Source organism: Rhinoderma darwinii, chromosome 5 (assembly GCF_050947455.1).
Source record: "Rhinoderma darwinii isolate aRhiDar2 chromosome 5, aRhiDar2.hap1, whole genome shotgun sequence".
In the NCBI taxonomy this organism is placed as follows: domain Eukaryota; kingdom Metazoa; phylum Chordata; class Amphibia; order Anura; family Rhinodermatidae; genus Rhinoderma; species Rhinoderma darwinii.
In genome coordinates this window covers 57283232-57301859 of record NC_134691.1, presented here as the reverse complement: position 1 = coordinate 57301859, position 18628 = coordinate 57283232, and the positions used below count along the sequence as shown (strand labels likewise).

The 18628-nt window shown below is 40.0% G+C and overlaps 1 protein-coding gene across 1 annotated transcript in view; it reads right to left on the bottom strand.

The window, feature by feature from the left end:
* Positions 1-18628, bottom strand: part of CNGB3 (cyclic nucleotide gated channel subunit beta 3) — a 230407-nt gene that overhangs the window by 123770 nt on the left and 88009 nt on the right. Inside the window, exons 5-7 of the mRNA XM_075828074.1 lie at positions 8790-8795; positions 4251-4400; positions 2398-2610 (exon numbers count right to left, since the gene is read on the bottom strand). Of these exons, the coding sequence (XP_075684189.1) occupies positions 2398-2610; positions 4251-4400; positions 8790-8795 (369 nt within the window). The remainder of the gene's footprint in view (positions 1-2397; positions 2611-4250; positions 4401-8789; positions 8796-18628) is intronic.

Genomic DNA, 18628 nt, shown 5'->3' with positions numbered 1-18628 from the left:
AAAAAATTGAATAAAATTGAAATTCAGCAGAAAAAATGAAATTTGCAAATTTAATTTCCACTTTGCTTTAATTCCTGTGAAATGCCTGAAGGGTTAAAAAACTTTCTATATGCTGTTTTGAATACTTTGAGGGGTCTAGTTTTTAAAATGGGGTGTTTTATGGGGGTTTCTAACACATAGTCCCCTCAAATCCACTTCAGAACTGAACTGGCACCTTCAAAAAAAGGCTTTTGAAATTTTCTTAAGAATATGAGAAATTGCTGTTTATGTTCTAAACCTTGTAACGTCCAAGAAAAATAAAAGAATGTTCAAAAAACGATGCCAATGAAAAGTAGACATATGGGAAATGTGAACTAGTAACTATTTTGGGTGGTATAACCGTCTGTTTTTCAAGCAGATGCATTTAAATTCTGAAAAATGCTATTTTTTGTAAATTTTCTCTAAATTTTGCAATTTTTCACAAATAAAGACTGAATATATCGACCAAATTTTACCACGAACATGAAGCCCAAAGTGTCACGAGAAAACAATCTCAGAATCGCTTGGATAGGTTTAAGCATTCCGACGTTATTACCACATAAAGTGAAATATGTCAGATTTGAAAAATGGGCTCTGAGCCTTAAGGCCCAAACTAGGCTGCGTCCTTAAGGGGTTAAACAACAAAGCCTTCGGGTATGTTTGCACGGCTTATTTCCGGCTGTTTTTCGGCCCGTAAACGGCACAAAAAACGGGCGAAAAATCGGAACCGGAACACCTCCAAACAGCGTTCTGTTCCAACGGGCCATTTTTTTTACGCGGCCGTTTTGAAAAAGAAGTGCATGTCACTTCTTGAGCCATTTTTGGAGCCGTTTTTCATTGACTCTATAGAAAAACAGCTCCAAAAACGGTCGTAAAAAACGCAGCGAAAATCTCTAGTTGCTCAAAAAATGGATGAAAATCAGGAGCTGTTTTCCCTTGAAAACAACTCCGTATTTTCAGACTTTTTTTCATTAAGCTTGTGAACATACCCTTTGGCTGCGGTTACGTGTCGCCGATTTGTTGTGGCCTTTATTTCGGATTTGACGCAGATCTCATTCTTTTGTATTGCAAAGGGTAAAATCTACAACAAATCCACGATGTGTGAACTCAGCCTAACATCCCTTTGAGGACAACTGTACTGGACCACTTCCAATACTATTCTTTTTAACACTTCAATGCTGCTAATCACGGATTACAGTGTCAGAGTGTGTAAAGGCACGGCCCATTGACAAGCGGAATGGTAACACCCAGTTGTCAATGTATTCGTACATTTCCAAGAGGAATAACAGATGAAAGGCACATTCCAGAGTTCTAAAACTGTGTCCAAAATAACCCTAAGTTTTTGAGGACAGCAGGCATCAGCAAAAACAGTGGACCCTCAATTATTTCAATAGGGCCTTAGTTTTTCCTGCTGTTGGTTTTGGGGGTGCCCATTGGGAAAACTCTCTAAAGTGAAGCTCAGCTTCTGTGCCAGTTAAGTAGCAAGCATTAACCCAAGAACAAGATCCAAAGACAAAGCTGTATGTTATGGCTGTGGTCGCGGACTACAGCCCCTCACCCTCGGCGAACGGCCGCAACTTCCTGGCCGTCTGCCGACATCCTCCTCCCTGGAGAGACCGGCTGGCGCGGCCTTCCCTTCCTGGACTGTGCGATGGAGTGCGCACTCCCTAAAAGTTCCCTATCCTATCGCCAGTGCACCCTGGACTATAAGAAGGGCTCCACCCTCCCACTCCCTGCCTGAGCATTGTTTGTACTTTCCCATGTTTGTATTGCAAATGGTCCCTTAGTGTTTTCCTTCTCCCAGTGTTCCCGTTCCCTGTATCCTATCTCCTTTATCCCGTGCTGTGTTTCATTCCTGAGTCTACCTTGTAACGGAGTCGTGTTGTGCTGCCTACTGGACACACCACGTCTTGTGTCATCTGCCATCCCTGGCGCCATCGACCATGTCTGGTGCAACCTGCCACACCTAGCCCCATCTGTGCTGGAGCCCTGCCGCTGTCTGGACTATCTCAGGTACCCTTGTACTACGCACCTCTTCCACAAGACTGTGCATAGACTGTGAGCTGGCCAGCTGCCTCTTCGCTACGGCGGAGCAGCCTAGTGGGTCCACATACCCTAGATCGTGACACTGTAGGCATCTCATAATATATATTTGGTGAAAAGTTATGTAGGTCTGATGTTTGCTCAATCATCAATGGTGTGTGGCACCATAGCTCCATTAGAAGTAGAAGGTTGTCAAAAAGCAAATTATACAATACAATTATCAAATGTAGAAGCCCAAGCATGAATTTAAACTCCTGGTTATTCTAAGTAATTAATATCTATTCATGGGGTCTTAGAGTGATAATGATTTCCAAACCCCAACAATTTAAGGCCTACCTGTATAACTATCAATGGACTCAGGCATCTTCAACTTGCTAAAGTACTTTAGAAATGGGCGTCTCTTGAACTTGCAGCAGAGCATATCACAGTAATGTTCTTCTTCTGCTTCTGGTTGTGTTCCTTTCTCAACATCCTTTTCTTTTTCAGTCTTTTCTTCTTCTTTAGGAGGTGGTGGGGCTGCTGGTGCTGGAGGTTTCTTTTTAACTGGAGCTGCAAATGGAGCATCATCAACTGCCTTATCATACACAAGTCCTACACCCAAAATATGAATGTGCTATTGTATGGTCTTTCTTACCGTAGGCTACTTACAGAGTCTAGATTTCCAAAGTCAGTCTGTATCGGAGGCAGACTTTTTATGACTATTTATGTGTGGATTACGCTAGATTCATGCCGGATTCATTGGGAGTATTTGAAATAGTTTCTCAGAAAGTATAAATAGACATATGCAACTGTATGCTTATACAGTTGGATTTATCTACGATTGAATGCAATAAAACTAAAATGTATACTATGTAGTATATATTTTTTTATACACCAGTATAAATGGGCTATAGTATCCCAACGTAACCTGGCCAACGGTATGCCAAAAACACACGCTTTTGACATATGTTCGCCTGTTAAAATCAACAGATTTTCAACAGATTTTGTTGTGAATCTGGTTTATATAGAGCATAGTTTTACACACATAATATTTAATAGTCTACTAGCAATGGAGAACAGTATTAGGAATGGCTTCCTAAGAGTGATTATAATAAAAGAAAGAGCAGCATTGGCCCACATATAAATATTGGCATATTCGGTGTCAGTCTTATTTTCCTTTGCAGCAGTTTGTATTGTGACAAATTTCTGAAAAAATGCATGCCAATTATTAGAATTGCATTTTATATTGGAGAAGGTGTGCAGTCACAAGTGGTGCACGCAGTGCAAAAAGTTATTATTTTTGGTACAAATACATATTAAATCAAGTGCACATTGTATATGCTATTGTTTCCTCCGCAAATGCACTAAAAAGAGGTCCATTGGGTTTATCGAATTGCATACTGGTTGTCACAAATGAGTTAGATAAGTCTAATATCCACATTTTTAAAGGTGGTTTTCTGTTGGCTAAACAGCATTGGTGCCACCGGTAACACTGTCTGGACTAAATATCCATGTTATGTTTATGGAGGGGAGAGGGGATATCAACTGCCACGCCCTCTGATGCCACACACTCCATGGGGAAAACAGGAAAAATTTGTCTGAAAGGATCAAAGATTGCCAAACCTCTTTTTTTCATGAAAATGGATCGCCTGCACCTACAGATTGTCAACAGATCCTGGGGAACACAATGGGATCTGCTGACAAAACTCTAAGGTACACTTAAGGGTATGTTCACACGGCCTATTTTCAGATGTAATTCTGGAATTTTATGCCTCGAATTAAGCCTGAAAAGACGGCTCCAATACGTATGCAAACATCTGCCCATTGCTTGCAATGGGTCTTACGATGTGCTGTTCAGACGAGGTGTAACTTTACGCGTCGCTGTCAAAAGACGGCGTGTAAAAAGACGCCCGCGTCAAAGAAGTGCATGTCACTTCTTGGGACGTAATTTGAGCCATTTTTGATTGACTCCATTGAAAAACAGCTCCAATTACGTCCGTAATGGACGCCGTGAAAAATGCGTGCACTTGTAAAAACGTCTGAAATTCAGGAGCTGTTTTCGCCTGAAAACAGCTTCATAATTTCAGACCTTTTTTGTTAAGACGTGTGAACATACCCTAATCATTAAAATTCAATTGGTGCATTGTTTTACTAACACCTGGTATGGGGACAATTTCATCACACACTAAGCCAAATAAGCTATACATTACTTGTAGTAGGGCTTGGATCTGTTGAAGAAATGTCCACATCAGCCAATTTATCCTTGTAATGGCTTGTTCTTTCCCGCATGCGTTTAATGAGGTCAAGAATTTGGGTTTCTGCATACTCGTTGGCGGTATTTGCCTCATCTTGTCTATTTCCTCTGGGAAAAACCAAATAAAGGAAACTTATAGCAGTCTCATTAATAACAGCATTATAACTCAGATAGCCCTGAATGAGCTAAATGAAGCAACTGAAGAGGCTTCCCGTAAACACATCTATGACATAAACAAATATAACAGGCAACAGAAATGGTGCTTCATAGGGCAATACCCAAGAGTAATGTGAAATGGAAAAGGCGAGGGCATTGACGTAATTGTAGCTGTGTTCACCTTGAGCTCAGCCTATATCACACAACTCCTCAGAGTGATATTCGCCTGATGAAGGGGTTAGTCAAGTCCGGAACCATGGAACAGTAGTCAATAAAATCAATACTAAGTGATATCCGAGTCCTCGTGTCTTTTTTCTCCTAACACCACTAGAAGATTCCCTCTCAGCACCCCTGCTACGTTCTACGAGCTAAAACCAGAACATCCCATCACCTATAATGTTCTCCAAACCAGAGCCTCATTTATTAATTTACTTGATGACATGTCTATTATCCTCAAGAACAAGGGTGTCCACCTGCCAAATTTCCAACACTCTTACTTTTATGACATGCAAGGTTCTCTCTCCAAGCATCTGTCTATATAGCATTTTGCACATTGCAAGCAAATGCATCCATCCTATATTGGTGCTTCAGTGATCATGCTATGGATCTACCTCCAGAGTATGCCCAGATAGAATAAACTCTGACAGACAATGTGTAGAGCCATGTGCTGTGTCATAACCACAGACAATCGTTTATATCACAGTCCCAATAAAAGGTGAGTTCTAGAGTAAAGAAGCGGAATGAACTTTGAAAACTGGAATATATAAGTATGTTTATTACTGGGAACATCTTTATATATATTTTTTTCCTTTAAATTTTATTTGAAATTATTCAATACAACAAGTTATATCATACACCTTATGAATTATGAATTACATTTTAAATACCCCCACCACCACCACTCCAGAAGGCTGCAAAAAAAAAAAAGGAGGGGGAGAATATGCATCAATCTAACTTTTTTTTTAGGGTATATAACAGCATTATCCCTGACAAGCTGCGCTTGTTTAACCGTAGACCATTGATTAACGCATGTAAGTAGAAATACATTTATCCCATATTTCATAGAATTTACCCTGCTGATTCTTAGATTGATAAACCCCTTTTTTGCATTAAAGAGGCTCTGTCACCAGATTTTGCAGCCCCTATCTGCTATTGCAGCAGATCGGCGCTGCAATGGAGATAAGAGTAACGTTTTTATTTTTAAAAAACGAGCATTTTTGGCCAAGTTATGACCATTTTCGTATTTATGCAAATGAGGCTTGCAAAAGTACAACTGGGCGTGTTGAAAAGTAAAAGTACAACTGGGCGTGTATTATGTGCGTACATCGGGGCGTGTTTACTGCTTTTACTAGCTGAGCGTTGTGCATAGAAGTATCATCCACTTCTCTTCAGAACGCCCAGCTTCTGGCAGTGCAGACACAGCCGTGTTCTCCAGAGATCACGCTGTGTCGTCACTCACAGGTCCTGCATTGTGTCAGACGAGCGAGGACACATCGACACCAGAGGCTACAGATGATTCTGCAGCAGCATCGACGTTTGCAGGTAAGTCGATGTAGCTACTTACCTGCAAATGCTGATGCTGCTGCAGAATCAACTGTAGCCTCTGGTGCCGACACGATGCAGGACCTGTGAGTGACGTCACAGATCTGCACTGCCAAAAGCTGGGCGTTCTGAAGAGAAGTGGATGATACTTCTCATCAGAAAGCCCAGCTAGTAAAAGTAGTAAACACACCCCGATGTACGCACATAATACACGCCCAGTTGTACTTTTACTTTTCAACACGCCCAGTTGTACTTTTGCAAGCCTCATTTGCATAAATACGAAAATGGTCATAACTTGGCCAAAAATGCTCGTTTTTTAAAAATAAAAACGTTACTGTAATCTACATTGCAGCGCCTATCTGCTGCAATAGCAGATAGGGGTTGCAAAATCTGGTGACAGAGCCTCTTTAAGGCTGGGTTCACACGAGCACATTAACGTCCGCAATGGACTGACGTATTTCGGCCGGAAGTCTCGGACCGAACTCAGTGCAGGGAGCCGGGCTACTAGCATCGTAGTTATGTACGATGCTAGGAGTCCCTGTCTCTCTGCAGGACAACTGTCCCGTACTGTAATCATGTTTTCAGTACCGCACAGTAGTTCCACGGAGAGGCAGGGACTCCTAACGTCGTACATAACTACGATTCTAGGAGCCCGGCTCCATGCACTGAGTTCGGTCCGGGACTTCCGGCCGAAATACGTCCGTCCATTACGGACGTTAATGTGCTCGTGTGAACCCAGCCTAACACCACTCTTGCTATCATAAGCTGCCTCAGGATCACCATTTGGTCGTTTCTAGAGATTTTGAGGCCACTCAAGTCACCTAGAATAAACAATTTGATATCCAAAAGATACACTACCGTTCAAAAGTTTGGGGTCACCCAGACAATTTTGTGCTTTCCATGAAAACTCACACTTATATTTATCAAATGAGTTGCAAAATGACTAGAAAATATAGTCAAGACATTGACAAGGTTAGAAATAATGCTTTTTATTTGAAATAATAATTTTCTCCTTCTCAAACTAGAGACTCTAATGTACTTGTCTTCTTGCTCAGTTGTGCAGCGGGGCCTCCCACTTCTCTTTCTACTCTGGTTAGAGCCTGTTTGTGCTGTCCCCTGAAGGGAGTAGTACACACCGTTGTAGGAAATATTCAGTTTCTTGGCAATTTCTCGCATGGAATAGCCTTCATTTCTAAGAACAAGAATAGACTGTCGAGTTTCACATGAAAGCTCTCTTTTTCTAGCCATTTTGAGAGTTTAATCGAACCCACAAATGTAATGCTCCAGATTCTCAACTAGCTCAAAGGAAGGTCAGTTTTATAGCTCCTCTAAACAGCAAAACTGTTTACATAATTGCACAAGGGTTTTCAAGTGTTTTCTAATCATCCATTAGCCTTCTAACACAGTTAGCAAACACAATGTACCATTAGAACACTGGAGTGATGGTTGCTGGAAATGGGCCTCTATACACCTATGTAGATATTGCATTAAAAACCAGACGTTTGCAGCTAGAATAGTCATTTAGCACATTAACAATGTATAGAGTGTATTTCTGATTAATTTAATGTTATCTTCATTGAAAAAAACTGTGCTTTTCTTTCAAAAATAAGGAGATTTCTAAGTGACCCTAAACTTTTGAACGGTAGTGTATATTCAGTTTATAAGTGCAATTCATCTCATCCATAATCATTTCCCAGTAGCGCCAAAGTTTTGGGAATCTCCAACATAAAATATAGAAGATTTTCATTAGTTAGAGAAACATTTTGGATATTCTGAAGTTGACCTGAGGCCCATTAACACTAACCTGGTAGGAGCACAGTGTAGTCTATTAACTATTAGCCATTGGGTAATCCTGCGTGAACAATTGTAAGAACTAACTTTTACATTTTTATAGACTGTCCCCCTGGACATCTGATGCCATTTCCGTGTCCCATTTTTCTCTACCTGGAGGCCCGTTTGCATGTGTGGACATTTCCAACAATAATTTAAATGTCCTGGAGAGGCGACCTCTAACAGCCCCACGACTTTTATTAAGATTTTGCAAATTAGCATTTCGGTGCAACGAGGGCGTCGACGTTGTACCAAAATGCTAGCGCATCATTGCCCTGTTGCACCCCCGTCCCTCCCTGCTGGATGTGATTGACATGGGCCAGGCAGCGTACTCGGCGAGTTCATACCTGGCCCCGCAGTGTAGTGAACACGCGCGGTCCTACCTCTTAGTAGGCTCATGCACAGTATAAACAATATGTCCACCGTTGTAATCAGCACTACTGCAAATGCGCTGATGACAGGGCAATGACGCGCTAGCATTTTGTTGCAACAGAGATGCTCTCGTTGCACCGAAATACAAATTTGCATAAACGTAATCAAATTGTTTTTACTGCTAAGCAGGCACCCTGGGGAACAAGGAAATACATTTAAAATCAGGTTACCATGAACTATATTAGCATACTGCAGTATGTGAGTGCACTCACTGCAGTATGTGAGTACACTCACTAATATACTTTTCGGTCCCCCGTCGTGCTTATTATGAGATTTTAATAGATTTTTATAGCGCTGGAGGGGGACCGCAAGTCTAGTGAAACAGTCTTCCTTCATGACAACACCACTCTGTAACAGTAGTACAGCAATTACATAGAGTACAGCAGGGCTAGTCACATGATGATGTGTTGTTATGAAGGAAGACTGTGCCACTAGACTTCTGGTCCCCCGCCATCTATTAAACTCCCATAATCAGCGTGACGGAATGTATATTAGTGAGTGTACTCACATACTGCATTGAGAACACTGCTAATACTTTTCGCTCCACACATAACCCCTTTAAGTTTTCCTTCCACAAAGAGTTGTGTAACCAATTAAATTTTATTCTGCATCCAGAAACCCTGGAACCCCCCAAATTCTGGGAGATAAAGATCGTACCATATTGGAGTACATTTAATTTCAGCTGTTATGCCCTCAATCTCTCTAATTTCCGGCCAGACTGTACATTTGAACTGCTAAAAAATTATTTTTGAACGGTGGTCTTATCAATTGACCTGATTCCAAAAGCTCAACCAACTCATCCAGTTTAATGTCTTTCTGAAGATGGATGAGATATTGACAAAACGGATCCTTTGCCCAGTCCTAAAAATAAGTGGATTGAACAGCTAAATAATATAGTCCAAAGTTGGGGCAGCTAGACCACCCTCCCACACCGGGTATGTACTAAATTTATACTTTAAATGGGTTTCCCATGAGAGACATTTATGACATATCCACAGGATATACAGCAGACAAAAAAATGGCGACAGCACACTGCGAACACTAATGTAACCTAAACTGCTAAATATAAATAAATATGCATTACATGCTAAATCTACTTACAAAAGTGCACATTTTGATCAAAAAGTGTTTGCCCACCTGCCACGACAAGGCGACCTCTATTAGGTGGGGACCTACGCTGCAATACACACAGAACTGGGACTAAGCCTACATATATATCTGGGGATGGTAGGAACCAGCATTAAACTAATTAAAATCACCCAGGGCAGAATGGGAGGAGTGCAAGAACAAAAATGGAGGCAGTCACTAACCCCACATATATGAATCACATAAACACAACAAAAGTTTGAACAGCACATTCCAACAAAATGATACAAAACGTGTATGCAAGTGCAAGAACACCTGTGACTGCAAATATACAGCAGAATATGTCATAAATGTCAGATACATGCGGGTCCCACCTCTGGGACCCGCACCTATCTCTAGAACGGGGCCCCCTAAACCCCGTTCAAGCTTTTTGTGCTCATGCTGCCTCCCGGCCACTTACTGATTACATGGTCGGGAGTTACGGAAACAATTTAACTCGCTGAGCTATGCTGTTTCCATAACTCTCATAGAGCTGAATAGAATATGCTACGCTGCTTCCGTAACTGCCATTGACTACAATGGGAGTTAAGGAAACAGTGTAGCTCAGCGAGGTACGCTGTTTCCATAACTCCCGACCATGTCTGGACCATGTAATTAGGAAGTGGCCGGGAGTCATCGTGAGCACAAAAAGCTATAACGGGATTAGGGGGCCCCGTTCTAGGGATAGGTGCGGGTCCCAGAGGTGGGACCCGCATCTGACAACTATGACATATCCTGTGGATATGTCATAAATGTCCTTCATGGGAAAACCACTTTTTCCTTACCAAAGGAAATAATTTACCATACCTTCCATACAACTGAAGTATTTCCCCAATATCCATATCGGTGAGTAAACCAAAATACACATTATTTGTGGGAGAATAATAATTTTTTTAGGGCAACACTAATGGATATTTATACGGTCAGTTTTTTCGACACCTTATATTTCTCTCTTATTTTATTAATTGCGGGTAAAAGATTACGTTTTATATAGTTGTCTGGAGATTTTGAAATGATCACCCCCAAATATTTAAAACTGTCTGGTTTAAGTATCCTAAGACCCAAATTTGTATCAGCTAGGGAGTCAACTAAGGGAAATACCAAGGATTTCCCCCAATTTATATTAACTCCAGAGTGACTGCCAAATTTTGAAAAAATTGCTGTACTATACTGCTCTCTACCTGTACTACATGTACTATACTGCTGTCTACCTGTACTATACTGCTCTCTACCTGTACTACATGTACTGTACTGCTCTCTACCTGTACTACATGTACTGTACTGCTCTCTACCTGTACTACATGTACTGTAATGCTATCTACCTGTACTACATGTACTGTACTGCTCTCTACCTGTACTACATGTACTGTACTGTTCTCTACCTGTACTACATGTCCTGTTCCGCTCTCTACCTGTACTACATGTACTGCACTGCTCTTTACCTGTACTACATGTCCTGTACCGCTCTCTACCTGTACTACATGTACTGTACCACTCTCTACCTGTACTACATGTACGGTACCGCTCCCTACCTGTGTAACATGTACGGTACTGCTTTCTACCTGTGCTACATGTACTGTACTGCTTTCTACCTGTACAACATGTACTGTACTGATCTCTACCTGTACTACATGTCTTGTACTGCTCTCTACCTGTACTACATGTACTGTACTGCTCTCTACCTGTACTACATGTACTGTACGACTCTCTACCTGTGCTACATGTACTGTACCACTCTCTACCTGTACTACATGTACGGTACCGCTCCCTAACTGTGTAAAATGTACGGTACTGCTTTCTACCTGTACAACATGTACTGTACTGCTCTCAACCTGTACTACATGTACTGTATTGTTCCCTACCTGTACTACATGTCCTGTGCCGCTCTCTACCTGTACTCCATGTACTGTACCGCTCTCTACCTGTACTACATGTACTGTACTGCTCTCTACCTGTACTACATGTCCTGGACTGCTCTCTACCTGTACTACATGTACTGTACTGCTCTCTACCTGTACTACATGTACTGTACTGCTCTCTACCTGTACTACATGTCCTGGACTGCTCTCTACCTGTACTACATGTACTGTACTGCTCTCTACCTGTACTACATGTACTGTACTGCTCTCTACCTGTACTACATGTACTGTACTGCTCTCTACCTGTACTACATGTCCTGTACTGCTCTCTACCTGTACTACATGTACTATACTGCTCTCTACCTGTACTACATGTACTGTATTGTTCTCTACATGTACTATACTGCTCCCTAACTGTACTACATGTACTGTACTGCTCTCTACCTGTACTACTTGTACTGTACTGCTCTCTACCTGTACTACATGTACTGTACTGCTATCTAACTGTACTACATGTACTGTACTGCTATCTACCTGTACTACATGTACTGTACTGGTCTCTACCTGTACTACATGTACTGTATTGTTCTCTGCCTGTACTACATGTACTGTATTGTTCTCTGCCTGTACTACATGTACTGTACTGTTCTCTGCCTGTACTATACTGCTCTCTACCTGTACTGCATGTACTGTACTGCTCTCTACCTGTACTGCATGTACTGTACTGCTCCCTACTTGTACTAGATATACTATACTGCTCTTTTTCTGTACTACCTGTACTGTAATGCACTATACCTGTACTAAATTTACTGTACTGCTATCTACCTTTAATATATGCCCTGTCCTAAATGTACTTTCTGCCTGTTCTAAGCCTATGCTGATCAACTGATCGCCTGGGCGTTTGTCGATAGAGAAAAGCTGATTTTCAGGAGGCAATCCCTTAAAGGGATAACTAAACTTAAGACTGCTGCTATCTTGATTAAATGACACACCAAGTGTTCAGGTTATTCCGCTTGCATGCACATTATTAACTAAAATGACACTTGATTTAAAGTTCTGAACTATATCAATACATGATTATTTAAATCTGCTCTAAACATGTGCTGTTAGGTTTGCACGTGTCCGTGACAAGACGTCCATTTGACTAATCCTTCTGAAGAGCTAAAGTTTGAAAAGACCTTAGAGCAGTGAAGTAATGATTGTGTCCAACGGATCCTGGAAGATTGAGCTGTCAAATGCCCCTCTACTGGAAATTATATTTGTGTATCCAGATCAGATCTGCTTATATACTTAAACTTAATTAACTGCTCTTTTTATTTCTCCTATTACTATAGCATGTCTATGCTTTACAGGAAATTGATCATAAACCGCAGCTTTATGCTGACTGTAAGCCTTGCAGGTTCATTTATCATACACTTAAGTCTGCACTGGGTGAGCAAACTGTATTAAATGCAGTTGTAAGTGCCCTAACATGCTCTCAAGTGCCGGAATAAAAATGAATGAAAACACCATATGTCATGTATTGAAGATTAAATGCACAATTGCTCTCAATCTAGGACAAGATCCTCCTTTAGGAAAATGTTTGGAGTACATGATAGCATGGGAATAATTTTCTAATAAAACTCTCAGGCACTTGTATGATCAGAGAAGACACTTGTTGTAATCTCATACATAATTCAGTAATCAGTAGAAAATAGAACAATACTCTAAGGCTTGGCACATATTCATAGCTATCCACTCGCTCAGTATTTGACTCCAAACAGACAACAGAAGAATAGGAAATCTCTTGTGAGATTTTGTTTTTACTGCCATAACTGGTAAATGGAATAATCACATCCATCAGAGAGAGGGATGGGAATTGCATTCCTATAAAGTTCAATTTCAGAATAAAACTTCATCTACTTCATTATACTTGTAAGAAACAAAAAAAAAAAAAAGAAAAAAATAAGGGCTAAATGGGCAGAATGTGGAAAATAACACAAAAGATTGCTGCTAAAATAATGGAGCTCTGTACACGATAAGATGCAGTTACCATCTGTAAGAAAAGGGAATCCATGATTTTTTTTCCACCAGTTTAATCGTAGTTGCAAAATGAAGTGGAACTTGTTTGGGTAAGTGCGCCATATTCATTAATGGAACCCTTAGTAGCATAGTAATACTTGCTCCCAGGGCTGGGTGTGGGGTCACCACTGGCACTACCAGCAAGTGCTAATAATAAAGTTGCAACAGGAATACTATTTTGACAGAAGAATTACTATACATGGTGGAAAAAAGTAGGGCCACCACCTAACAGCAGAAGTGCTGTGGCAGGGTTGGCTAATGATTGGACTGTCATACTACAAGTTCACAATACAGACATTTGGGTGTATTAATTTGTGCAGAAGGGACAATGAAAACGGATTCTTTGCCATGGGTGAAAGAATTATAGCTTCATCTCTAACCGGGAGTCAAAGGGTTGTCTATTGCAAGAATCCAGATGAGGAAAATTAATTACTACAAGGAAGATTTTTCTTAGTGTACTATAGTGAGACTGATAGTATTCAAGAATACTATATCCAGGGCTGTCCTTAGTCTTTTTGGGGCCCAGGGCAAAAGTTAATGGTGGGGCCCTCCTGCTCTTCACAAAAATCACTAATGGGTTGAGAATTCTACAGTACAGCATAGGCAAATAAATAAATACAGTGAAATTTAGGGGGTGGTCAGCTCAAAGATGATGTCGACTATGCATTATTGAAAATTGGTCTTCTCAAAGGGGTGGTCTCTCTGAGAAGTTTCACTGTGTATAAATAGCATAAAACATTCACAATTCACTGTACTCTGTTAAAGAATAAACCAATAAATAAATAATCAAATGAACAGTTTTGGCTACCCCCAATTACTCAACCAGTCTTGGCGCTACAGAGCCTGGACTGATTTTCTTATATAGAGGCTTATATAGGCTTGTATAGACTGGGATAGTATGAGCAGAGTCATCTCATTATGTTTAGAGGATGGGGAATTTAATGTCATTGACCCTAATGTACTGTCAAAACAGACAATACAGGAAGGAATGTGTTTCTCCAATATGGCCGCCCTCAGGGACGCTTTTAAAATAAAAAATAAATAGTTACAACATTTAAAAAAGAGCAAACATTTTATTTCTATTCCATCTAATAATTAAAAATAAAATTTAAAACATGAAATGTTCCCTTTAAGTGGATACATTGGCGTTAGACTCTATTTGGCTCCACATGACAGGCAGTGTAACGGTAGGGTTACAGGATCACTCCTCTAATACTTTGCACTGATTCATTTAGTCACTTGTATTTTGGATAATAGCGGCCAATGATATTTTCCATTTTGACAAAGATTTCTATTATCATTTCACATCCTAAAGTATTTTATGATAATCTTATGGGCTATATACTACATTTCACTTTAATTTGAGTGTTTAATTATGTTTTATATTAAGAAAAAATAAAAAGAGAGAGAAAATAGCACAAAGACCGGGGGCAATTATTCTTCTCAAGTGCTAGAAGTCAATTCTGTTCATCGAGATGGTCACATTACAAAGGAATTCTCTCTTTATATTAAATTCTTTGTAAGACGTGAAATGGCGGCTTAGTGCAAGGAATCAGTCAGTGACTACAGGATGAATCCTCTAATCTCCTTCCCTTACTCTCTTAGGAAAAATATAGCTCTATTTTTGGCACTTTAAATGCAATTCCAGGTACTAGAATAAATGAGAAAATGATTGAAAAGTTAATTACAAATTTTACACCAGACACATCGAAAGAGAAAAGGGAGCGCGACTAAAGTACCAATTAATTTTTCATTTCAAACACTCTTTCTTTTAATGTCTGATGGACAGCAAATGTATTTCATTGCATCAGGCTCTTGCCTCTTAATATCCCATGGCTTTTCTCCTTTTAAACAATAACAGCCACAATTTATGTTACTCATTTTAATATTTATGGCTAACTGATGCAAGTTCAGTTACTGTATAATTTAGTTAAGCTGGGATATAATATGTTTTTGGCATTATGATTGATCAGACCACTTAGTATGAGAGTGTCTGTATGATAACATAACATATATCTAGAACAAAGCTGGGAAAGTTCTTAGAAAAAGTTATTTATTTTTGTGATGTATATCCAAACTGGATTCACTTTTTTCAGAAATTTTAATATAATGTGAAGATATTCCTTTTAACCCCTTAAAGACGCATTCACTTTTGGACCAAATGACAGCCTCATTTGTTAAATCTGACATGTGTTACTACTATATGTGGTAATAACTTGGGAATGCTTTTACCTATCCAAGCGATTCTGAGATTGTTTTCTCGTGACATATTGTACTTTAAGTTAGTGAAAAAATGTAGTCGATATATTCAATATTTTTGTGTGAAGAACACCAAAATTTAGAGAAAATTTGCAAAAATTAGCATATTCTAAATTCAAATGCATCTGCTTGTAAGACAGATAGTTATACCACACAAAATAGTTACTAGCTAACATTTCTTATATGTCTACTTTAGATTGGCATCGTTTTTTGAACATCCTTTTATTTTTCTAGGACGTTACAAGGCTTATAAGTTTAGCAGCAATTTCTCACATTTTCAAGACAATTTCAAAAGCCTATTTTTTAGGGAACAGTTCAGATCTGAAGTGGCTTTGAGGGCCTTATATATTAGGAACCCCCACAAATCACCCCATTTTAAAACCTGCACCCCTTAAAGTATTCAAAACAGCATTTAGAAAGTTTCTCAACCCTTTATGCGTTTCACAGGACTTAAAGCAAAATGGAAGGGAAAATTGCAAATTTCATTTTTTTTTTGCAGAAATTCCATTTTAATCAATTTTTCCTGTAATACTGAAGGTTTTTACCAGAGAAACACAACTGAATATTTATTGCCCTGATTCTGAAGTTTATAGAAATATCCCACATCTGGCCCTAGTGCGCTACTGGACTGAAACAAAAGCCACAGAAGCAAAGGACCACCTAGAGGATTTTTGGGCCTTCCTTTTCTTAAATTATATTTCAGGCACCATGTCAGGTTAGAAGAGGTCTTGTGGTGCAAAAACACCCCAAAAAAGACCCCATTTTGGAAACTACACCCCTTGAGGAATTCATCTAGGGGTGTAGTGAGCATTTTGACCCCACAGGTGTTTCATAGATTTCATTAGAATTGGGCAGTGAAAATGAAAAATGACATTATTTTCCAATAAGATGTAGCTTTAGCTCAAAATTTTTACTTTTTTCAAAAAATAAATAAGGAAAAGCACCCCAGCATTTGTAAAGCAACTTGCCCAGAGTATGGAAATACCAAACATGTGATCATAAACTGCTGTTTGGGCAAGTGGCAGGACTCGGAAGGGAAGGCATGCCATTTAGCTTTTAGAGTGCTGGATTGATTTCTCTTCACCATGTCGCATTTGTAAAGGTACCAGTGCATTGAAACCCCCAAAAGTGACGCCATTTGGGAAACTACACCCCTCAAGGAATTTTTCAAGTGGTATAGTGAGCATTTTGACCCCACAGGTGTTTCATACACTGGGCAGTGAAATAACAAAATTTAGATTTTTTTTTCAAAGAAAATGTTGCTTTAGCCTCAAATTCATAATTTTCACAAGGGGTTAAAGGAGAAATTGTTATCTTAGTAAGCTCTGTTTCTGCTTACATGTATGTATGATTTGAAAAACTCAATAAAAACAAATGTGATAAAAAAAAAAAAAAAGGAGAAAAAGCACCCACAGTTTGTTACGCAATTTCTCCTGAATACGGCAATAACCCATTTGTGGAGATAAACTGCTGTTTGAGCACATGGCAGGGCTCAGAAGGTAAAGAGCACCATGCAACATCTGAGGCCTACTACGATGGCATTTACTGCCCTGTTTCATGAAAACAGAGGCTCTGGGGTGTCAAAACATTAGAAACCCAGAAAAGTGACCCCAGTTAGGAAACTAAACCCCTCCAAGAATTCATCTAGGGGTATAGTGAGAAGATTTAGATTGTAATGTAACACCTTTCAAGTTATTCATCTAGGGGTATAGTGAGAATTTTTAATTTGTGAAGTGACAACCCTCTAGGTATTCATCTAGGGGTATAATAAGAAAAACTTTAATTTTAGTAACTAAGTAGGACAACTTGGAAAACCCGAAATGGAGGGAGAGAGAATGGCAGGTCCCACTACCAACCTACCCATCATTCCATAAAATCCAGCCCAAAAAAGAAATCAAAGGCCTCAGCAAAAAAAGATTTGCTGAGACAACCAATCTCATCTGGATGAGACAGACACTCCCTCGGGTCCTTGGTATAGTGAGAATTTCTAGTTTTGTTTTAGGTGGGTTTTTTTTACAAATTTTAAATGATCAAATTTGAAATGGGGCTGGTCAGTAAAAAAAATTAATAATTGGTCATGGCCAATATGGGAGACAGAAAAGGTGAATGAAGAATAAATAAATTAAAAATCCAAGGAGGTATAGTATATTTTGAAACATTGTTTCATGGACAGGCCGGGATTTGTGGGACACGTCTCACAATGGTATGTGGTGTCCTTACAAATGCCTCGCTTGGCGCACACACAGCAATTTTTTTTGGGGGCTTCTGTTTTTTTTTCAGTGGGGGGATTTCTGTGGGGAAATGCTGACCAGGAATTATCCTGCTGACGGAAGAACCGGATGAACTGCCCTCCCCTTCTGGGTCACCAAATATCAGGGACTTGATGACCGTTTCCTGAAATTGCAGGAACCTATCCCCACTGCCAGCGTATCTGTAGAGGACAAAGGCATTGTATAATGCCATCTGTGTAAGATGCACAGACAGCTTTTTATACCATACCCTGGTCTTGTGCATGGCGCTGTATGGTTTTATAACCTGGTCAGACAGGTCAACACCACCCATATGTTTGTTGTACTCCTGTACACAATATGGTTTGGGAACTTGGGTGGTGGATCCGCGTACAGGGACAAGGCTGCCTCTGCTGTCGTGTATGCTGGTCAGTATAAGGACATCCCTTTTATCCTTATACTTCAGGAGGAGCAGATCGTCGCTGCAGACAGCTCTGCTCTCTCCTAATTTTAGGATTGACCCAGCAAAGTTTTGGGGAGGCCCTTCTGATTTTTGCGGATTGTTCCGCACATCAATGCGGATCTGGATTACAGAACTTTTAGCAATGGGACACTGTTGTAAAAGTTGTCCAGATATAAATGATATCCTTTGCCAAGTAAAGGATGGATAAGATCCCATACGATCTTTACACTAGTTCCTAGGACGGGGGGCATTCTGGGGGATCTATGTGGGAGTCTTTCCCCTCATAAACCCTAAAAGAGTAGGTGCAACTGGTGGCACTTTCACAGAGTTTGTACAGTTTTATGCCATACCGGGCTATTTTATTGGGTAGATACTGCCT